This window comes from Oncorhynchus clarkii, chromosome 4, assembly GCF_045791955.1.
Source record: "Oncorhynchus clarkii lewisi isolate Uvic-CL-2024 chromosome 4, UVic_Ocla_1.0, whole genome shotgun sequence".
NCBI classification, from domain to species: domain Eukaryota; kingdom Metazoa; phylum Chordata; class Actinopteri; order Salmoniformes; family Salmonidae; genus Oncorhynchus; species Oncorhynchus clarkii.
This window is the reverse complement of record NC_092150.1, coordinates 52,799,603-52,823,240: the sequence shown is the minus strand read 5'-3', so window position 1 is coordinate 52,823,240 and position 23,638 is coordinate 52,799,603. Positions and strand designations below refer to the sequence as shown.

Here is a 23,638-nt window from a genome sequence, read left to right as displayed (position 1 = left end):
TGGAGGTTAGATAGCACAGTGTCCAAGGAAGGGCCAGAAGTATACAGAATGGTGTTGTCTGCGTAGAGGTGGATCAGGGAATCGCCCGCAGCGAGAGCAACATCATTGATATATACAGAGAAAATAGTCGGCCCTAGAATTGAACCCTGTGGTACCCCCATAGAGACTGCCAGAGGACCGGACAACATGCCCTCCGATTTGACACACTGAACTCTGTCTGCAAAGTAGTTGGTGAACCAGGCAAGGCAGTCATTAGAAAAACTGAGGCTACTGAGTCTGCCAATAAGAATATGGTGATTGACAGAGTCGAAAGCCTTGGCCAGGTCGATGAAGACGGCTGCACAGTATTGTCTTTTATCGATGGCGGTTATGATATCGTTTAGTACCTTGAGCGTGGCTGAGGTGCACCCGTGACCGGCTCGGAAACCGGATTGCACAGCGGAGAAGGTACGGTGGGATTCGAGATGGTCAGTGATCTGTTTGTTGACTTGGCTTTCGAAAACCTTAGATAGGCAGGGCAGGATGGATATAGGTCTGTAACAGTTTGGGTCCAGGGTGTCTCCTCCTTTGAAGAGGGGGAGACCGCGGCAGCTTTCCATTTCTTGGGGATCTCAGATGATACGAAGGAGAGGTTGAACAGGCTGGTAATAGGGGTTGCGACAATGGTGGCGGACAGTTTCAGAAATAGAGGGTCCAGATTGTTATGCCCAGCTGATTTGTATGGGTCCAGGTTTTGCAGCTCTTTCAGAACATCTGCTATCTGGATTTGGGTAAAGGAGAAGCTGGGGAGGCGTGGGCGAGTAACTGCGGGGGGGGGGGGGGGGGTGGAGCTGTTGGCTGAGGTTGGAGTAGCCAGGAGGAAGGCATGGCCAGCCATTGAGAAATGCTTGTTGAAGTTTTCGATTATTATGGATTTATTGGTGGTGACCGTGTTACCTAGCCTCAGTGCAGTGGGCAGCTGGGAGGAGGTGCTCTTATTCTCCATGGACTTTACAGTGTCCCAGAACTTTTTGGAGTTAGAGGATGCACATTTCTGCTTGAAAAAGCTGGCCTTTGCTTTCCTGACTGACTGCGTGTATTGGTTCCTGACTTCCCTGAACAGTCGCATATCGCGGGGACTATTCGATGCTATTACAGTCCGCCACAGGATGTTTTTGTGCTGGTAGAGGGCAGTCAAGTCTGGAGTGAAACAAGGGCTATATCTGTTCTTAGTTCTGCATTTTTTGAACGGAGCATGATTGTCTATCCTCGACTGGATGCCTGGGGGTGGGGGTGGTCGTTTGACCGCGGACCCGTAGCGGATACAGGCAATGAGGCAGTGATCGCTGAGATCCTGATTGAAGACCGCAGAGGTGTATTTGGAGTGTCTATAAATTAATTCTCTGAGAGTGCTTACAAAACAATTCTTAGTATAATTTATAGCCAAGACACACCCATCTCAACTCACATGATGAAACACAGATCTCAGGAACAGTTCACAAAGAACCTTTTACTTGAGAGACCCATAGCTAGGTAGCCTTCTACAAGCTTCCCACAATAAGTTTGGTGAATTTTGACCCATTCCTCCTGGTGTAACTATGCCAGGTTTGTAGGCCTCCTTGCACGCACACGTTTTTTCAGTTCTGCCCACAAATTTTCTATAGGATTGAGGTCAGGGCTTTGTGACGGCCACTCCAATACCTTAAAACCTATTGTAACTACCCATCCCGGATCCGGGAGAATTGTCATCAACTGACACTAAGTAGCATAACACAACGGACAAAAAAATATTCTTGAAAATATTCACATTCATGAAATCACAAGTGAAATATATTCAAACACAGCTTAGCCTTTTGTTAATCACCCTGTCATCTCAGATTTAGAAAATATGCTTTACAGCCAAAGCAAGACAAGCATTTGTGTAAGTTTATCGATAGCCTAGCATAGCATTATGCCTAGCTAGCAGCAGGCAACCTGGTCACAAATCAGAAAAGCAATCAAATTAAATCGTTTACCTTTGATGAGCTTCGGATGTTTTCACTCACGAGACTCCCAGTTAGATAGCAAATGTTCCTTTTTTCCAGGAAAAAAAATGTTGCCAAAAAGTTCTTCACGTTTGGCTGAGAAAACAACCGGAAATTGCGGTCACGACAACGCCGAAAAATATTCCAAATTAGCTCCATAATATCGACAGAAACATGGCAAACGTTGTTTATAATCAATCAAGGTGTTTTTCAAATATTTATTCGATAATATATCAACCGGGACAGAGCTTTTTTCAGTAAGACTGGGTGGAAAAATGGCTACCTCCTGTCTTTTGCGCGAGAAATACACAAAGAGCCATCAGGTGGACACTGACGCAATGTTGTCGCTCAGGCTCATTTTTAAAAATAAAAGCCTGAAACTATGTCTTGTGATACTAGACACATTAAGGAAGCCATAGAAAAAGGAATCTCGTTGATATCCCATTCACTGCTCAATAGGGAAGCATAGGAAGGGACTCTTATTTAGAAACCGCTGCGTTTCTGATTGGATTTTTCTCATTCTTTTGCCTGTAATATCAGTTCTGTTATACTCACAGACAACATCTTTACAGTTTTGGAAACTTTAGTGTTTTCTATGCTAGGCTGTCAATTATATGCATATTCTATTTTCTGGTCCTGAAAAATAGCCTGTTTACTTTGGCAACGTTATTTCCCCCCCCCCCCAAAAAAAAAATGACCCCTAGATTCAACAAGTTAACTTGTTGTCCTCAAGCCATTTTGCCACAACTTTGGAAGTATGATTGGGGTCATTGTCCATTTGGAAGACCCATTTGCGACCAAGCTTTAACTTCCTTACTGATGTCTTGAGATGTTGCTTCAATATACCCATATAATTTCCCTCCCTCATGACGGCATCTATTTTGTGAAGTGCACCAGTCCCTCCTGCAGCAAAAATCACCACCACAACATAATGCTGCCACCCCCATGCTTCACGGTTGGGATGGTGTTCTTTGGCTTGCAAGCCCCCCCTTTTTCCTCCAAACGTAACAATGGTCATTATGGCCAAACAGTTCTATTTTTTTTTTTTCACATTCCTGTCTGGCAGGAAATCACGCACAGAACAAGCAGTATGGCTGGTGGCATTGTCATGCTGGAGGGTCATGTCAGGATGAGCCTGCAGGAAGGGTACCACATGAGGGAGGAGGATGTCTTCCCTTTAACGCACAGCGTCGATATTGCCTGCAATGACAACAAGCTCAGTCCGATGATGCTGTGACACATCGCCCCAGACCATGACGGACCCTCCACCTCCAAATCGATCCCGGTCCAGAGTACAGGCCTCGGTGTAACGCTCATTCGTTCGACGATGAACGCAAATCCGACCATCACCCCTCGTGAGACCAAACCACGACTCGTCAGTGATTTGCACTTTTTGTCAGTCCTTTCTGGTCCAGCGACGGTGAGTTTGTGCCCATAGGCGACATTGTTGCCGGTGATGTCTTGTGAGAACCAGCCTTACAACAGGCCTACAAGCCCTCAGTCCAGCCTCTTTTAGCCTATTGTGGACTGTCTGAGCACTGATGGAGGGATTGTGCGTTCCTGGTGTAACTTGTGTGTTGTTTCCATCCTGTACCTGTGATTTTCGAATGTACTGATTCTGTGCCGGTGTTACACGTGGTCTGCCACTGTGAGGGCGATCAGCTGTCTGTCCTGTCTCCCTGTAGTGCTGTCTTAGGCGTCTCACAGTACGGACATTGCAATTTATTGCTCTGGCCACATCTGCAGTCCTCATGCCTCCTTGCAGTATGCCTGTCCTCGTGCCTGACATCATGCCTCCTTGCAGCAAGGCATGTTTACCCAGATGAGCAGGGACCCTGGGCATCTTATTTTTGTTGTCTTTCAGAGTCAGTACAAAGGCCTCTTTAGTGTCCTAAGTTTTCATAATTGTGACCTTAATTGCCTACCGTCTAATGCTGTTAGTTTCTTAACAACTGTTCCACAGGTGCATGTTCATTAATTGTTTGTGGTTCATTGAACAAGCATGGGAAACAGTGTTTAAATCCTTTACAATGAAGGTCTGTGAAGTTATTTGGAATTAATTTTTTTTATCTTTGAAAGACAGGGTCTGAGTTTATATCTGTTCGATCCTTTCCCTGTAGGTTTTACAGACACTCCCCACCACTTGGAAGTAACCCTTCTAATTTAGTGTATCCTGCACGCGCAACCCATGTGAAGTTCCAGGTCTCTGGCAGCGTTAGGAACTGCTCTACAACATCCCTAGAGTACGACCCTACCTCACACAGGAAGTGGTGCAGATCCTAATCCAGGCATTTGTCCTGTCCTGTCTGGACTACTGCAACTCTCTGTTGACTGGGCTCCCCGCTTGTGCTATCAAACCCCTGCAACTTATCCAGAACGCAGCAGCCTGCATGGTTTTCAGCCTTCTCATGTTCTCTCATGTCAACCCGCTCCTCTGCACACTCCACTGGCTTCCAGTCGAAGCTCTCTTCCACTACAAGACCATGGTGTTTACCCCCAGAACAGCAAGAGGAACTGCCCCTCCCTACCGTCAGGCTACGCTCAAACCCTACACCCCAACCCGAGCACTCCGTTCTGCCACCTCAGTTTCTTGGCCTTCCCACCCCTATGGGAGGGCAGCTCCCACTGCCCAGTCCAAGCTCTTCTTTGGCCTGGCACCCCAAGTTTGAACCAGCTTCCCCCTGAAGTTAGGACAGCAGAGTCCCTGCCCTTTTTCCGAAAACATCTGATACCCTACCGCTTCAAAGAGTACCTTAGATAATCACCCCCCTCACTAAGTCGCTCTGGATAAGAGCTTCTGCTAAATGATAAATATAAATGTAAAAGTGTGAGTGTCTGAACTAGCCATCATTGTTTCCTCCACACCTTGCCTCTCCTTGAAAAGTGCATTAGAAAGTGCAATGTGCTTTGAGATGCAGGTGAGGAATGGAGGAAACAAGGAAAGAGTCTTAATTACATTGAGTGACCTCTGACCTTCTCATCTAATGGATTTTAAGGAGATTATTCCAAGGAGAGAGGAAGCAAGTCTTTGACAGCTATTACCATGTTGTTGACTGTGCTAGACTGACTGACTGAGTTACCATAATACCCATGGCCTGTCCAGAAACAATCCCTAGCACCTACTGCCCAGAGTCTAGACACTTGTGGAGATCTGAGCTGGATTAATGGATGGTGACATGTGCCCTCTGGTAGGCTCAGTGAAATTGTGGCGGTGTTGCTTACACCTGTCTAAATCTGTCAGATCTCCACAAGTGTCTAGGGGTTAGGGGGTTGTTTCTGGACAGGACCACACAACGATTCAGGTGTGTGGTTCACGTACAACATGACACTTGAGGCATTGGTTGTGTGTTTCATTCCATTGCTATAAAGTAAAACTGCAAAGAATGTAGCAATTGGCTTTTTGTCCTGAATACAGAGTGTTATGTTGGGGGCAAATCCAATACAGCACATTACTGAGTACCAAGCATAGTGGTGGATGCTTCATGTTATGGGTATGCTTGTAATTGTTAGACTGGGGAGTTTTTCAGGATAAGAAATAAAGGGATTGGAGCTAAGCACAGGCAAAATCCTAGAGTCAAACCTTTTTCATTCTGCTTTCCACCAGACACTGGGAGATTTATTCACCTTTCACCAGGACAATAACCTAAAACACAAGGAAATATCTACACTGGAGTTGCATACCAAAAGTGGCCGAGTTAGTTTTGACTTAAAAATCTACTTGAAAATCAATGGCAAGATCTGAAAATGTTTGTCTAGCAATGATCAACAACCAATTTGACGGAGCGTGAAGAATTTCGAAAATGTTTCACAATGCAGGTGTGGAAAGCTCTTAAGCGTCTTACCCAGAATGACTCACAGCTGTAATCACTGCCAAAGGTGCTTCTACAAAGTATTGACTCAAGGTTTGGAGATACTTATGTAAATGAGATATTTCATTTTCAATGCATTTGCTAACATTTAAAAATAAATTTAAATCACTAATTTTGGGGTATTGTTTGCAGATTGGTGAGACATTTTTTCATTTAATCCATTTTGAATTTGTGTGGTAAGTCAAGGGGTATGAATACTTTCTGAAGGCACTGTATACAGTATCCCCAAATACACTCACCTACACCTTAAAGGTAGACTCAAAGAAATGACGTTGCCGTGAGCAGCCCCGCAGATATTAAGATGAGCGAGATGCATGACTTCACTCTCACACAGTCACACACAGTATCTACCCATGTGCGCGGGTTGGCTTCACACTACTACAATGTGGAAGCCAGGAGGAGAAGTTGAGCCTCGCGCTTCAACACTCTTAGTTGTTGAGGAAATTGACCCCCTATGCTATTTTTCTTTCAGCATATACATCATATCGCTGAGTCTACCTGTAATATACTTAATAACTACTGACCCCTCAATGCCTTAACTCACTACTACCTCCTCAGGCACAACTACACCTATACACATTATAGTCATTAACGAATCCTCAGGAGCATTTCGCTCGCAGTACAGCTTCTCAATATAGTCTCTCTCCTCCAGAAGGTGACCTGGCCATCCCGGAGACGTCTGACAACAGTAAGAAGCTGATGATGAGGACGCGCAGCAAGAGGAAGTTCCTCTTCAAGGTCCCCGAGGAGGAGAGACTTCAGCAGAGGAGGTATCCTTTTTTTACAATCCTTTTTATACTTGAATTGCCTTTTGGACTGTGAAGCAGTAAAGTAGAGATGGGAGACAGAAAGTAGGGGCATAGACAAGGGAGGTGGAGTCTGGGCTTGAACCACAGTCGCCAGGAGGTTTTTTGTGGTCCGGAGTCGAGAGCGCTACTGCTCGACCAGACTCCAGCATCAGAGGAGGTAACATTACTCTGTTCACTCATCATTATTATACCTTTCATACTAACATGTTTTTCTGGAAACCATCATAACGCCAACTTTTTTCCGCCTTTTCTTTATATGTGACCGACCTGCTCGATTCGGTCTTATGTAGCAAAATTTGAAATTGTCTTTTTTTTTTACATTGGATAAAAGTAGAGACTCGGTATATCAGACACTACAGTTGAGGAACAATGGGAAAGTAATTCTGCTTTGGAAGTTGATAAACTTGTAACCTAACTTTTGAGAAAATGGCTATAACTAGCTCTGAGATGAATAATATTACTACACAGGTCATACACATAATGTTAGCTAGCAAGCCAGCCAGCTAACGTTGGTTAGCTAGCTAACAGTACGCTTTAACTTGAAATGAAAACGACTTTCTGACACGACATATAATATCTGAAAAATGTAGCTAGCTAGACTATTACCCATATACATGGATGGACGCTTCTTCCTCTGTCACGGATGCCACGGTTGCCCTTAGTTTGAAGATGTAATCTGGAAACAGGTGTTTTATACAACAGCCTTCTCTGTGTTCTCTTTTTTTTAACTCTTTCTGCATATTTGCAATCAAACGTCAGAATTTTCTCCATATCCTTAGCTATCTTACTTAATCCGCTGATTTCAAAACTCGTTCCTCCAGAAAGTGGAGAGCTACACTTTTGCAGTTCTACTACGTGTTATCTTTCAAACAGCAGCGTTAGAAAGGATTACCTACACATACTGACCACCTCATATTCTAGACAGAAGTGTGCTACATGGCAGACCAATCCAAACTCCTCTCTAGGCATGTCCAGCCCACCCATTATGTCAGCCAATCATGGCTAGCGGGAAGGTTCCTGTCTTTTTACGTGGCTAAACCGACTTGGCTCGTTATTTAACAATTTTATTCGGATTTACAGATGGCATGAAAGTTGACATGTTCCGGAAGGCATTTCTGATTTTTAAAAATACAATAATTACTTAAAAATGGCTCTCCTGTGAAGTAGTGATGCGCAACACACGCCTAGTTTCCTGAAACTAGTCACATACCGGTATCAAAGCCGAAACCTTTATTTCCGCCAAACGACCTAGTAATCATTTCGGTGAAGTTCTGCCTGCGGCTTAGTATGTAACATTGGCACGCACTACACTCTTAAACTCTTGATGGTTGCTAAGGGGTACCCATTAATCATCCTCCTGCCAGTTCTAAACTTTGCAAGGCATGTCACTTCGCCCATCTCTTCTCATAGCCCGCCACTAAGCATGCACTGTTTTCTTACCCACAACTGGATAGATCCCAAAATAGTTATTGTGGGAATAAATAACACTGAATTATGAAAATGTTGCTAATCAAATTGTTGCTTTCTGAAATTCCTAAAGTCATCCAATCCTTGTAATACATTGTAAGCAATAGTGTGGCCAACTAGATGATAATTTTAGTGGCTTTTTTTATTGGGACAGCGTCATCGTGCTGCTTGGGGACTCGTCTTGATAACTAAAATATGACATTTTTATAGATTTTTCACTGAATGTCTGTTTGGATATTGGTTAGGCTGCAATCAGGCTAGGAAAAAGGGTGCTAAGTTGAGTGTTGCCCATTTATTTTTAACTAGGCAAGTCAGTTAAGAACAAATTCTTATTTTCAATGACGGCCTAGGAACAGTGAGTTAACTGCCTGTTCAGGGGCAGATCATCTTGTCTAGTTTTCTCATTTATTAGAACATTTTGAAAGCTTATTTTGCTCTTCACTCGCAGTTGCATAATAGCCTAGACCTACTCCCGAACAAAAGCCTGTGACTTCACTGACAATAAATCAATGTGATTTTGTTTCACTGTATCTGTCAGTGTAGGCTATTTGGTTAATTGGTTTTTGGCTGGGCAAATAAATGGAGGTGGTATAGCTCATTCTGTCACTGATCAGAAGCATTTAGCTTGTGGCCTCCCGAGTCATGCAGCAGTCTAAGGCACTGCATCGCAGGACTGGAGGTGACACTACAGACCCGGGTTTGATCCCAGACAGTGTCACAAACGGCCGTGACCGGGAGTCCCATAGGGCGGCACGCAATTGCCCAGGGGTCTGGGTTAGGGGAGGGTTTGGTCGGGCGGGGGGGTGCTTTACTTAACTCATCGCGCTCTAGTGACTGCTTGTGGCGGGCCGGGCTCCTGCAGGCTGACTTTAGTCGTCAGTTGAATAGTGTATCCTCTGACATACTGCAGTTGGGCAGTTAACCTACATCGATTATGGCAGCCCCCCGCACCTCTCTGATTCAGAAGGGTAGGGTTAAATACTGAAGACACATTTCAGTTGAAGGCATTCAGTTGTACAACTGACTAGGTATCCCCCTTTCCCCACATTGGTGCAGCTGGCTTCCAAGTTTAGCGGGCGGTGTTAAGAAGCGTGGTTGCGGGTCATGTTTCGGAGGACACATGACTCTAACTTCGCCTCTCCCGAGCCCATTGGGGAGTTGCAGCGATGATACAAGATCGTAATTGGATTTAGAAACATTTAACATGCAATAATGTAGCCTAAATCAAGTGTAGGCCTATTATTTTAGCTCAATCATTATATAGGCAAGTCCAAAAGGCGATGGAGGTTGTGAAATATGAACGAGACTCACATGCTTTTGCTAATATTTTCTATCAGGATGAATGAAGGTAAGACCCCTACGCCTGCTCCCTAACAAAGTGAGAGTAGGAAAGAGATTTAAATAGATAAAGAAGCATGGGCCTTAAGCTTTGTTTGAAAATAGAACTTTTTTATATTCCAACGGCCCCACGTTCCGTGACACAAGTTGTGTGGGAAAAATATTTGTTGTTTTTTATTCTGTTATATTCTATTATATTCTTAGTATAAAATACACTACATGGTCAAAAGTATGTGGACAACTCTTCAAATTCGTCTATTTCAGCAACACCCATGCTGACGGGTGTTTAAAATCGAGCACACAACCATTCAATCTCCGTAGACAAGCATTGGCAGTATAATGGCCTGTACCAAAGAGCTCAATGACATTCAACGTGGCACCGTCATAGGATGCCACCTTTCCAACAACTCAGTTCGTCAAATTTCTGCCCTGCTAGAGCTGCCCTGGTCAACTATAAGTGCTGTTATTGTGAAGTGGAAACGTCTAGGAGCAACAACGGCTCAGCAGCGAGGCATGTGCATAGTAGCATGTGAAAATCACCTATCCTCGTTTGCAACACTCAGTACTGAGTTCCAAACTGCTTCTGGAAGCAACTTCAACACAAGAACTGTTCGTCGGGAGCTTCATGACATGGGTTTCCATGGCCGAGCAGCCGCACACAAGCCGATGATCACCATTCGCAGTGCAGCGTCGGCTGGAGTGGTGTAAATGCTCGCCGCCATTGGAGCACTGGAAACACTTTCTCTGGAGTGATGAATCACGCTTCACCATCTAGCAGGCCTACGAACAAATCTGTGTTTGGTTGATGCCAGGAGAACACTACCTGCATCTATGCTTCGTGGCAACTGTAAAGTTTGGTGGAGGAGGAATACTGGTCTGGGGCTGTTTTTCATGGTTTGGGCCCCTTAGTTCCAGTGGAGGGAAATCTTAACACTACAGCATACAATGATTTTGATTTTGTGCTTCCAACTTTGGGGAAGGCCCATTCCGGTTTCAGCATGACAATGCACCCGTGCACAAAGCGATGTCCATACAGGAATGGTTTGTCGAGATCAGTAAGGAAGAACTTGACTGGCCTGTACAGAGCCCTTACCTCAATCCCATCGAACACCTTTGGGATGAATTGGAATGCAGACTGCGAGCCAGGCCTAATCACACAACATCAGTGCCTGACCTCACTAATGGTCTTGTGGCTGAATGGAAGCAAGTCCCTGCAGGAATGTTCCAACATCTAGTGGAAAAGCATATGCAGATACTCCTTCAAGAATGTTGGAAAAGCTTTCCAGGTGAAGCTGGTTGAGAGAATGCTTAGAGTGTGCAAAGCTCTCATCAAGGCAAATTGTGGCTACTTTGAAGAAATTAAAATGTAAAGCATATTTTGACTTGTTAAACACTTTTTTGGTTGCTACATGATTCCATATGTGTTATTTCATAAATTTGATGTCTTCGCTATTATTCTACAATGTAGAAAATATAAAAAGAAAGAAAAACCTTTGAATTTGTAGGTGTCCAAACTTTTGACTGGTAATGTACGTCAGTGCACTCTCTCATTCTCAGTTACACTCACTCACAACCATTCACAATAATACATACTGACCATTGTTAACCACCTGTGTTGTGTTGACAGAGAGATGCTGAGGGACCCTGAGCTGAGATCCAAGATGATCTCTAACCCAATCAACTTCAACCACGTGGCACACATGGGCCCCGGCGACGGCATGCAGGTCCTCATGGATCTGCCTCTGGTAAGGGCCTCAACTGACCACCTGTCAACACAGCTTGAGCCAAAATGTCTGCCTCATCCTGTATTCATAACCCATGAACAAAAATGCCCTCCCAACCCCCTGATAAGCTTGCTGATATTGCGGGTGACAAAACAGGAGCAGCTGGATTCTAACGATCACAAGACACTGTTGGAGCCAAAATTGTGTCTTCTGGCATTTTCTGACAGCAGCAGCTCCCACTCCTAACTCCACAGAATAGCACTGCTATACTACCTTCTAGATGTTACCCTTCTCCTACTTTCCACCATCTCTGCCCATGTTTTCCTCCTCCTTTTGGAGAATGACCCTATAGTCCACACCCTCTTTCACTTTCTCCCTCCCTCTTTCCTCTCTCTTTTTTTCTCTGTGTCCTGTTTGTCATTTATTCCCTCTCTCTCACCCCCCGCCCGGCCCAGCAGCAGGGGAGAGCACCACCCCCTCCCCCTCATCCTCCCGCCACCACACCTTGATCTCCCCACCGAGCAACTTGGAGCACGTCTATCACATGAGCCTTGTGTCGGCCGACCTCTACCTGCAAAAAGAACCTGCCACCACCACCTACTTGCTGCAGCACTGCATCCTGCCCCAGTTTTCCTCCTCTCCCTCCACCTCCTCCCTAGGAAGGGTAGGCCTAACCTGATGCTTCCCACCCCTCCTGCCTCCTCCAATTACATATCGACACCCTATGCCAGAGTTGCTGGTAGTCAAATATGAGCCTGGAGTACTGCTGGTTCTCATTTTCTCTCTTTGCTTGTTAATTGATTGACTCACTTTCTTTTTTAATTGGGCAGATTTACCTGGTGTCCCAGGTCTGAATCAGTCCCTAATTAAAGGGAAATGATACAACTGGCTGTACTTCTACCCTTATGGCCTAGATTTGAGGAAAAGATCCCTATGCACTTGTGTGAATCTGAGGGGATAAGCAATATGATTGATCATACCTATCTAACCGTAAGTCTCCACAAGTAAATAGGGAGTTGGTACGAGGGGTCGACTTGGGACCGGGCCTATTTCCAGTGTTCCTGCCACCCTCTCTCACCCAGTCTTCCTTCTTCCCATTCCTTTCCCTTCTCGCTGTTCTTTTCTCCATTTGCTTAAGTGCAGTGAGTTTTTCGAAAGCTGGGGTGGTTTTATTTCGGCTGATGTCATATGAGTGTGTTTTTCTGTACTGGCTGCAGTGTGGTTGTGTTTTGTGTGATCTCTGCATATTTGTCATCTTAAAAACAGCAACATACTTGAAAAGCTTACCTCAGGGTTTCAATGGAGAGAGAGATTTGAAACAAGGTCAATTTCATTAGTAGACAGCCACCAACACCAAAAGTGAAGTAGACACTTCTCTATGGCTATTTCCCCCCATAGAATTCTGTGAAAACATGCCACGGTACGTGTGACTTGTTTCAGTCAAACGAGGGACTTGCTGTGTATTTGGAGTTTATTTATCAGAAGGTTGTTGTAAGTAAGCATTTCACAGTATGGTCTACACTTGTTGTATTCGGTACATGTGACAATAACAATTTTATTTGGTTTAATGTGTGAGCATCCATGTAAATGTCTTGACATTGTCTGCTCATGTACATGGGCCGTGTTCATTAGGCACCCAACGGAATTAAAGTCAATGAAACAGGGAATGTCCAAACTGGGACTTGTCCAATAAGAAACACAAATTAAAAATGTCAAAAAAATGATTTCTGTTGTCTGTCCTAATGAGCCTAAACCTGTTCACTCATATATTAAGGTCCTTCTATACCAATGGCTGTATTTGTCATTGTCTTACGGTCTTGTCTCTGTGTGTGTTGGCGACTGCGTTGCGGCACAGAGTGTGATGCATTCTTCTCAGGACGACCTGGCCAAGGATAAGCCCCGCCCGCTATCCAGTATCTCCCGGCAACAGAGGAGCAAGACCCACATCACCCGCATGGCCTCTGGTGAGAGGATCCCAAGCACACGCACCTTCCACATGTGAACACACACAACACATAATGCATACATTTCAACACACACACTAGTAAATACATTCTCTCTCTCTGTCATTGATGCTAATGCTCTATGTCTGTGTGTGTCTGGCTGTGTGTGTGTCTGGCTGTGTGTGTGTCTGGCTGTGTGTCTGGCTGTGTGTGTGTCTGGCTCTGTGTGTGTCTGGCTGTGTGTGTGTCTGGCTGTGTGTGTGTCTGGCTGTGTGTGTGTCTGGCTGTGTGTGTCTGGCTGTGTGTGTCTGGCTGTGTGTGTGTGTCTGGCTGTGTGTGTGTGTGTCTGGCTGTGTGTGTGTGTCTGGCTGTGTGTGTGTGTCTGGCTGTGTGTGTGTGTGTCTGGCTGTGTGTGTCTGTCTGGCTGTGTGTGTGTGTGTGTCTGGCTGTGTGTGTGTGTCTGGCTGTGTGTGTGTGTGTGTGTGTGTGTGTCTGGCTGTGTGTGTCTGGCTGTGTGTGTGTGTCTGGCTGTGTGTGTCTGGCTGTGTGTGTGTGTGTGTGTGTCTGGCTGTGTGTGTGTGTGTGTCTGGCTGTGTGTGTGTGTGTGTGTGTGTGTGTGTGTGTGTGTGTGTGTGTGTGTGTGTGTGTGTGTGTGTGTGTGTCTGGCTGTGTGTGTGTGTGTGTGTGTGTGGCTGTGTGTGTGTCTGGCTGTGTGTGTGTGTGTGTGTCTGGCTGTGTGTGTGTGTGTGTCTGGCTGTGTGTGTGTGTGTGTCTGGCTGTGTGTCTGGCTGTGTGTGTGTCTGGCTGTGTGTCTGGCTGTGTGTGTGTGTGTCTGGCTGTGTGTGTGTGTGTGTGTCTGGCTGTGTGTGTGTGTCTTGCTGTGTGTGTGTGTCTGGCTGTGTGTGTGTGTGTGTGTGTGTGTGTCTCGCTGTGTGTGTGTGTGTCTCGCTGTGTGTGTGTGTGTGTGTCTCGCTGTGTGTGTGTGTGTGTCTCGCTGTGTGTGTGTGTGTCTCGCTGTGTGTGTGTGTGTGTCTCGCTGTGTGTGTGTGTGTGTCTCGCTGTGTGTGTGTCTCGCTGTGTGTGTCTCGCTGTGTGTGTCTCGCTGTGTGTGTGTCTCGCTGTGTGTGTGTGTGTGTCTCGCTGTGTGTGTGTGTCTCGCTGTGTGTGTGTGTCTGGCTGTGTGTGTGTCTGGCTGTGTGTGTGTGTCTGGCTGTGTGTGTGTGTGTGTGTCTGGCTGTGTGTGTGTGTGTCTGGCTGTGTGTGTCTGGCTGTGTGTGTGTGTGTCTGGCTGTGTGTGTGTGTGTGTCTGGCTGTGTGTGTGTGTGTCTGGCTGTGTGTGTGTGTGTGTGTGTCTGGCTGTGTGTGTGTGTGTGTGTGTGTGTGTGTGTGTGTCTCGCTGTGTGTGTGTGTGTGTGTGTGTCTCGCTGTGTGTGTGTGTCTCGCTGTGTGTGTGTGTCTCGCTGTGTGTGTGTGTGTCTCGCTGTGTGTGTGTGTGTGTCTCGCTGTGTGTGTGTGTGTGTCTCGCTGTGTGTGTGTGTGTCTCGCTGTGTGTGTGTGTCTCGCTGTGTGTGTGTGTGTGTGTGTCTCGCTGTGTGTGTCTCGCTGTGTGTGTCTCGCTGTGTGTGTGTGTGTCTCGCTGTGTGTGTGTGTCTCGCTGTGTGTGTGTCTCGCTGTGTGTGTGTGTCTCGCTGTGTGTGTGTCTCGCTGTGTGTGTGTGTGTCTCGCTGTGTGTTTGCGTGTCTCTCGCTGTGTGTTTGCGTGTCTCTCGCTGTGTGTGTGTGTGTCTCGCTGTGTGTGTGTGTGTCTCGCTGTGTGTGTGTCTCGCTGTGTGTGTGTGTGTCTCGCTGTGTGTGTGTGTGTCTGGCTGTGTGTGTGTGTGTCTCACTGTGTGTGTGTGTCTCGCTGTGTGTGTGTCTCTCGCTGTGTGTTTGCGTGTCTCTCGCTGTGTGTGTGTGTGTGTCTCGCTGTGTGTGTGTGTGTCTCGCTGTGTGTGTGTATCTCTCGCTGTGTGTGTGTGTCTCGCTGTGTGTGTGTGTGTGTGTGTGTCTCGCTGTGTGTGTGTGTGTGTCTCGCTGTGTGTGTGTGTGTGTCTCGCTGTGTGTGTGTGTGTGTCTCGCTGTGTGTGTGTGTGTGTGTCTCGCTGTGTGTGTGTGTCTCGCTGTGTGTGTGTGTCTCGCTGTGTGTGTGTGTGTGTGTGTCTCGCTGTGTGTGTGTGTGTGTGTGTCTCGCTGTGTGTGTGTGTGTGTCTCGCTGTGTGTGTGTGTGTGTCTCGCTGTGTGTGTGTCTCTCGCTGTGTGTGTGTCTCTCGCTGTGTGTGTGCGTGTCTCGCTGTGTGTGTGCGTGTCTCGCTGTGTGTGTGCGTGTCTCGCTGTGTGTGTGTCTCGCTGTGTGTGTGTCTCGCTGTGTGTGTGTCTCGCTGTGTGTGTGTGTGTGTCTCGCTGTGTGTGTGTGTGTCTCGCTGTGTGTGTGTGTGTCTCGCTGTGTGTGTGTCTCGCTTTGTGTGTGTGTGTCTCGCTGTGTGTGTGTCTCGCTGTGTGTGTGTGTGTGTGTGTGTGTGTGTCTCGCTGTGTGTGTGTGTGTCTCGCTGTGTGTGTGTGTGTGTGTGTGTGTGTGTCTCGCTGTGTGTGCGTGTGTGTCTCGCTGTGTGTGTGTGTGTCTCGCTGTGTGTGTGTGTGTGTGTCTCGCTGTGCGTGTGTGTGTCTCGCTGTGCGTGTGTGTGTCTCGCTGTGCGTGTGTGTGTCTCGCTGTGTGTGTGTGTGTGTGTGTCTCGCTGTGTGTGTGTGTCTCGCTGTGTGTGTGTGTGTCTCGCTGTGTGTGTGTGTGTGTCTCGCTGTGTGTGTGTGTGTCTCGCTGTGTGTGTGTGTCTCGCTGTGTGTGTGTGTCTCGCTGTGTGTGTGTCTCGCTGTGTGTGTGTCTCGCTGTGTGTGTGTCTCGCTGTGTGTGTGTCTCGCTGTGTGTGTGTCTCGCTGTGTGTGTGTCTCGCTGTGTGTGTGTCTCGCTGTGTGTGTGTGTGTGTGTCTCGCTGTGTGTGTGTGTGTCTCGCTGTGTGTGTGTGTGTGTCTCGCTGTGTGTGTGTGTGTCTCGCTGTGTGTGTGTGTGTCTCGCTGTGTGTGTGTGTGTCTCGCTGTGTGTGTGTGTGTGTCTCGCTGTGTGTGTGTGTGTCTCGCTGTGTGTGTGTGTCTCGCTGTGTGTGTGTGTGTCTCGCTGTGTGTGTGTGTCTCGCTGTGTGTGTGTGTCTCGCTGTGTGTGTGTCTCGCTGTGTGTGTGTCTCGCTGTGTGTGTGTCTCGCTGTGTGTGTGTCTCGCTGTGTGTGTGTCTCGCTGTGTGTGTGTCTCGCTGTGTGTGTGTCTCGCTGTGTGTGTGTGTCTCGCTGTGTGTGTGTGTGTGTGTCTCGCTGTGTGTGTGTGTGTCTCGCTGTGTGTGTGTGTGTGTCTCGCTGTGTGTGTGTGTGTCTCGCTGTGTGTGTGTGTGTCTCGCTGTGTGTGTGTGTGTCTCGCTGTGTGTGTGTGTGTCTCGCTGTGTGTGTGTGTGTGTGTGTCTCGCTGTGTGTGTCTCGCTGTGTGTGTGTGTCTCGCTGTGTGTGTGTGTCTCGCTGTGTGTGTGTGTGTCTCGCTGTGTGTGTGTGTCTCGCTGTGTGTGTGTGTCTCGCTGTGTGTGTGTGTCTCGCTGTGTGTGTGTGTGTCTCGCTGTGTGTGTGTGTGTCTCGCTGTGTGTGTGTGTGTCTCGCTGTGTGTGTGTGTGTCTCGCTGTGTGTGTGTGTCTCGCTGTGTGTGTGTGTGTCTCGCTGTGTGTGTGCGTGTCTCGCTGTGTGTGTGTGTCTCGCTGTGTGTGTGTGTGTCTCTCGCTGTGTGTGTGTGTGTCTCGCTGTGTGTGTGTCTCGCTGTGTGTGTGTGTCTGTGTGTGTGTGTGTGTGTCTCGCTATGTGTGTGTGTGTGTGTGTCTCGCTGTGTGTGTGTGTGTGTGTGTCTCGCTGTGTGTGTGTGTGTGTGTGTGTGTGTCTCGCTGTGTGTGTGTGTGTGTGTGTCTCGCTGTGTGTGTGTGTGTGTGTGTCTCGCTGTGTGTGTGTGTGTGTGTCTCGCTGTGTGTGTGTGTCTCGCTGTGTGTGTGTGTGTCTCGCTGTGTGTGTGTGTGTCTCGCTGTGTGTGTGTGTGTCTCGCTGTGTGTGTGCGTGTCTCGCTGTGTGTGTGTGTCTCGCTGTGTGTGTGTGTGTGTGTGTGTGTGTGTGTCTCGCTGTGTGTGTGTGTGTGTCTCACTGTGTGTGTGTGTGTGTCTCGCTGTGTGTGTGTGTGTCTCGCTGTGTGTGTGTGTGTCTCGCTGTGTGTGTGTGTGTGTCTCGCTGTGTGTGTGTGTGTGTGTGTGTGTGTCTCGCTGTGTGTGTGTGTGTGTGTCTCGCTGTGTGTGTGTGTGTGTGTGTCTCGCTGTGTGTGTGTGTGTGTCTCGCTGTGTGTGTGTGTGCGTGTGTGTGTCTCGCTGTGTGTGTGTGTGTGTGTCTCGCTGTGTGTGTGTGTGTGTGTGTCTCGCTGTGCGTGTGTGTGTCTCGCTGTGCGTGTGTGTGTGTCTCGCTGTGTGTGTGTGTGTCTCGCTGTGTGTGTGTGTGTGTGTGTGTCTCGCTGTGTGTGTGTGTGTCTCGCTGTGTGTGTGTGTGTGTCTCGCTGTGTGTGTGTGTCTCGCTGTGTGTGTGTGTGTCTCGCTGTGTGTGTGTGTCTCGCTGTTTGTGTGTGTGTCTCGCTGTGTGTGTGTGTGTGTCTCGCTGTGTGTGTGTGTGTCTCGCTGTGTGTGTGTGTGTGTGTGTGTCTCGCTGTGTGTGTGTGTGTCTCGCTGTGCGTGTGTGTGTGTGTGTGTGTCTCGCTGTGTGTGTGTGTCTCGCTGTGTGTGTGTGTCTCGCTGTGTGTGTGTGTGTGTGTGTGTCTCGCTGTGTGTGTGTGTCTCGCTGTTTGTGTGTGTGTCTCGCTGTTTGTGTGTGTGTCTCGCTGTGTGTGTGTGTCTCGCTGTGTGTGTGTGTGTGTCTCGCTGTGTGTGTGTGTGTGTGTCTCGGGGGGGTTCACTGTGTCATGAAGGAGGTGCAGACATTGGAGGAGCAGGATCGTCACGGAACATCTCCAACCCAGACGGGGACCTCGAGAGAGAGGTATTGACCCCAGACTTCGCACCCACACACTGACTGTTACATTAAATCACTCACACATGTACTCAATCTATGCCCCTCTCTTTTCCGTGTCCATCTCCCTCTCTATCCCACATTCTCTGTTACATTAAATTAAACTATTTTCCTGGGTATGATGACACATTCTCTATTACATCACATTCAACTATCTTCCTGGGTATGATGACACATTCTCTATTACATCACATTCAACTATCTTCCTGGGTATGATGACACATTCTCTATTACATCACATTCAACTATCTTCCTGGGTATGATGACACATTCTCTATTACATCACATTCTCTGTTACATCACATTCAACTATCTTCCTGGGTATGATGACACATTCTCTATTACATCACATTCTCTGTTACATCACATTCAACTATCTTCCTGGGTATGATAACACATTCTCTGTTACATCACATTCAACTATCTTCCTGGGTATGATAACACATTCTCTGTTACATTAAATTCAACTATCTTCCTGGGTATGATAACATTCTCTATTACATTAAATTCACCTGTCTTCCTGGGTATGATAACACATTCTCTGCTACATTAAATTCAACTATCTTCCTGGGTATGATAACATTCTCTGTTACATTAAATTCAACTATCTTCCTGGGTATGATAACATTCTCTATTACGTTAAATTCAACTATCTTCCTGGGTATGATAACACATTCTCTGTTACATTAAATTCAACTATCTTCCTGGGTATGATGACACATTCTCTGTTACATTAAATTCAACTATCTTCCTGGGTATGATAACACATTCTCTGCTACATTAAATTCAACTATCTTCCTGGGTATGATAACACATTCTCTGTTACATTAAATTCAACTATCTTCCTGGGTATGATAACATTCTCTATTACGTTAAATTCAACTATCTTCCTGGGTATGATAACACATTCTCTGTTACATTAAATTCAACTATCTTCCTGGGTATGATGACACATTCTCTGTTACATTAAATTCAACTATCTTCCTGGGGATGATGACCAATTCTCTGTTACATCACATTCTCTGTTACATTAAATTCAACTATCTTCCTGGGTATGATAACACATTCTCTGTTATATTAAATTCAACTATCTTCCTGGGTATGATAACACATTCTGGGAAGTACAGACACAGGTTAGGCAGGCTGATTGAGGTAGTATGTACATGTGGATATGGTTAGTGACTATGTATGCATAGGCCCCCGGGTGGCGCAGTGGTTAAGGGTGCTGTACTGCAGCGCCAGCTGTGCCATCAGAGACCCTGGGACCCCTGAGACCCATCAGAGACCCCTGAGACCCATCTTTACCATTAACACTCCCTCTCTCTTTCCCTCAGCTAAACTGGGACTCCACCAAGCACTCCACTCCCTCCAACAACCCCAACTCTCTCCACCGCAGCCATCTTTACCATAAACACTCTCTCTCTCTTCCCTCAGCCAGACTGGGACTCCACCAAGCACTCCACACCCTCCAACAGCCCCAACTCTCTCCACCGCAGCCAGCTAACGCTGGATGGCCTGGAACACGCCCTGGACGGCTGAGGACCCCACCACCCTACACACACACACACATAATACGTGCTTAATCACTCGACGCACCTACATTCAACATAGAACTTGTGTATCACTGCAGAAGTGCCAAGAACAGACTGTGTCCCAGCCCCCCACCCTGATTTTAGATGAACGTTTTGGTTCCCCCCCATTCCTACTTGTCTTCTTTCCTCTCTTCCTTTTCACTTTGTTAAGGGAGGGTGCCACCATGTACACTCCACAGCACTACTAGCAATCCTGTGCTGACATCTCTCCCCAACACACACACACACACCTCTCCAGTTCTCTGTTGGGGGAGACACCCATTTTCCTATGAGTTTTTATGGGTTATTCATACTTAGTTTAGGTTATTGATACATAGATGCATGCGATGACCGAATTAAAAACCAAGATCAATGACGATAGGACACTCGCAGGGGAAAAAAGCATTCATGATGAACTGTCCTAATCATAGGTATATGTTTGTGTTTCTAAACAAAGATTAGAGAAAAAAGAAAAGAGTGAAGGATAACTTTTTGTTTTAAACTATATAGTATGGGGTACACACAACTGAACAGTGAAAGAAAGGGCAACCTTCTTCAAAGGGACCATAAACCCCCCCCACATTCCAGACCCTGTCGTACTGGTGTTGTAACCCTTATTGAGCTGTTCCCGGACTAGTGGCCATTAATTTGAGAGCAGTCCCTACCCAGGGGACGAGCTGCCACTCAACAGACTGCAGGGGTTTTACTGTTAAGCTAAACCAGTGGGCGTCTTTCACAGCAATTACACATCTCCCGCCAGTCTTTATAACGTGCATTGTTTTTAACTTAGATCTTTTGCTATAAAAATATAGTTGGCAAAACCAATGCGCCATAGCCACATAATCATGAGACTAAGACATGGTGGGAGTCTGAACAGTGAAAAGGACCACAACTCACAAGCTGCTGCTGTCGTTTGCTATGTTTATATAAGTATGTGTGTAAAGAGCCGCTCACCATAGAGAGAGAACCTCCTGGACGAGGCCCTTCATTTTTAACCGTTCAATCATGAGCCTAGTTAAATAAAAAAAAAACGGAGGTGTAGTCATAGCGCCGCACCGCCACAAGGGGGCATGTGAATAGTGGTCCTCAATTGAGGGACGTTTCATTGTACAGCAAGAGTGTGAGATACTGTACAGGCATATCCAGTTTAATCACTAGTGTGCCTTCAGTGCCATTTTCTTTTTTTTTGTCTTGCAGCACCACATTCAGATCAATTACTGAAGTGACTAACTCTGCAGGCCATTGGTGAGGGAGGGTTCAGAAACACTGTATTAAATTTGCACATGTTTTAATCCCAGGAAAATCCTCTTTGATTTTGTCAGTGATCTTTTTTTTCCTGGTCTTTTCAGCTCTCTGAAAATGTGACTTTTTTTTTTCTCTCTTCGACACACTACTACTTTTTTTCCTCTTAAATCACCAGTTGAAATCTTTGTAATTATTGAATTGTTAGCAACAAACATGTGAACAGAAAATAAAATAATATCTGTTGTGCTTTGCTTGTCTCTGTGTGTGCTGTTTTTTCTATACTGTATTATATATGGATTATTTCATGCATTTTCATCACCTCAAAACACAACTTTAATGCTATGAATTTATTTTATTTTTTAATTGTGATTTGTGAAAAATGTCTAGAAAATGATTAATGAAAAAAACATAAATGGGGGAAAAGTTCAGTTGAAGTCGGAAGTTTACATACACTTAGGTTGGAGTCATTAAAACTAGTTTTTCAACAACTCCACAAACGTCTTGTTAACAAACTATAGTGTCCCCATGTGCAACTGCACATGGGGACAAAGATCATAGTTTTTGGAGAAATGTCTTCTGGTCTGATGAAACAAAAATAGAATTGTTTGGCTATAATGACCATTGTTATGGTTGGAGGAAGAAGGGGGAGGCTTGCAAGCCGAAGAACACCATCCCAACCGTGAAGCACGGGGGTGGCAGCATCGTGTTGTGGGGGTGCTTTACAAAATAGATGGCATCATGAGGGAGGACAATTATGTGGATATATTGAAGCATCATCTCAAGACATCAGTCAGGAAGTTAAAGCTTGGTCGCAAATGGGTCTTCCAAATGGACAATGACCCCAAGCATACTTCCAAAGTTGTGGCAATATGGCTTAAGGACAACAAAGTCAAGGTATTGGAGTGCCCCTCACAAAGCCCTGACCTCAATCAAATTTGTCGGCAGAACTGAAAAAGCGTGTACGAGCAAGGAGGCCTACAAACCTGACTCAGTTACACCAGCTCTGTCAGGAGGAATGGGCCAAAATTCACCCAACTTATTGTGGGAAGCTTGTGGAAGGCTACCCGAAACGTTTGACCCAAGTTAAACAATTTAAAGGCAATGCTACCAAATACGAATTGAGTGTATGTAAACTTCTGACCCACTGGGAATGTGATGAAAGAAATAAAAGCTGAAATAAATCATTGTCTTTACTATTATTCTGACATTTCACATTCTTAAAATAAAGTGGTGATCCTAAGACATTTTTACTAGGAATAAATGTCAGGAACTGTGAAAAAACTGAGTTTAAATGCAGTTGGCTAAGGTGTATGTAAACTTCTGACTTCAACTGTAAAATGTGATTTTATATTTTTTTTAAATTGCAAACATTTCTAAAAACCTGTTTTTGCTTTGTCAAAATGTAATACGTTTTAGAATAAGGTTGTAACATAACAAAATGTGGAAAAAGTTAAGGGGTCTGAATACTTTCAGAATGAGCGTTCCAATGTACAGTCGGTTGCGAAAGTATTCATCCCACTTGGCATTTTTCCTATTTTGTTGCCTTACAACCTGGAATTAAAACCGATATTTGGGGGTTTGTATCATTTGATATACACAACATACCTACCACTTTGAAGGTGCAAAATATTTATTGTGAAGCAAACAAAAATGACAAAAAAAACTGAAAACCTGAGATTTTTCAGAAGAAAAAGTCACCACTGGCAGCACATTTCAATGACGAGGAATGGGTAGCAAAAGCCCCTTACCTGTGCAACATATTCAACCTGCTCAATGAACTCAATCTGTCACTTCAGGGGAGAATGACAACTGTCTTTAAGTTGGCAGATAAAGTGTCTGCATTCAATGCCAAACGAACTGTGGGGACGGCGAGTGGACAGGGGCATGTTTGACATGTTCCAAACATTAGTGGGATTTTGGGAGAGACTGACACGTCTTTTTCCCAGCTGGTGTGCGATCACCAAGCTTCGCTGTCAATGGAGTTCGAGCGTTACTTCCCAACCGCCAAAGACCCACGAAGTCCGAAGGAATGGATCCACGACCCATTTGTGAACGTCCCAGGTGAATCGTCCATGTCCGTGCAGGAAGATGATCAACTCCTTGAGGTTGCAAATGACAGTGGCCTTAAAAGTATGTTTGAGAACTTCGGGATTAAAATCAAGGCTGAATGTCCTGAGAGTCACAAAAACACTGAAAACATTGCTTCCATTTCCAACATCCTATCTCTGCGAAGCGGGGTTTTCCACAATGACGGCAACAAAAACGAGTAGACTGGACATTAGGAACACCCTTCGGGTGTCACTGTCTCCCATCACCCCAGATGGGACCGTCTTGTTGCCGGGAAACAAGCTCAGGGCTCCCACTGATTCAGCGACATGGTGAGTTGCAATTATTTTATTATATGGTCATTAGAGAAAAATATGCACTTTGTTTTTAGAATATCGTCACGGTAGACCTACTTAAACTAAAATGTTCTGAAAAAACAGCTATACTAAAATTATACCCCCCCCC

At 46.0% G+C, this 23,638-nt stretch overlaps 1 protein-coding gene across 4 annotated transcripts in view; it reads left to right on the top strand.

Moving 5' to 3' along the window:
- LOC139406952 (serine/threonine-protein kinase MRCK beta-like) overlaps nt 1-21,377 on the top strand; it is a 164,385-nt gene extending 143,008 nt beyond the window's left edge. The window contains exons 33-37 of one of the 4 annotated variants that reach the window (XM_071150147.1): nt 6,528-6,642; nt 11,114-11,231; nt 13,066-13,174; nt 18,211-18,281; nt 19,746-21,377. In XM_071150147.1, the coding sequence (XP_071006248.1) occupies nt 6,528-6,642; nt 11,114-11,231; nt 13,066-13,174; nt 18,211-18,281; nt 19,746-19,850 (518 nt within the window). In that variant the 3' untranslated portion in view covers nt 19,851-21,377. Of the gene's footprint in view, nt 1-6,524; nt 6,643-11,113; nt 11,232-11,668; nt 11,803-13,065; nt 13,175-18,210; nt 18,282-19,745 lie in introns of those variants that run through there. The other 3 variants (XM_071150146.1, XM_071150148.1, XM_071150149.1) reach the window with 3 other exon arrangements.
- Nucleotides 21,378-23,638: the final 2,261 nt, after the last annotated feature.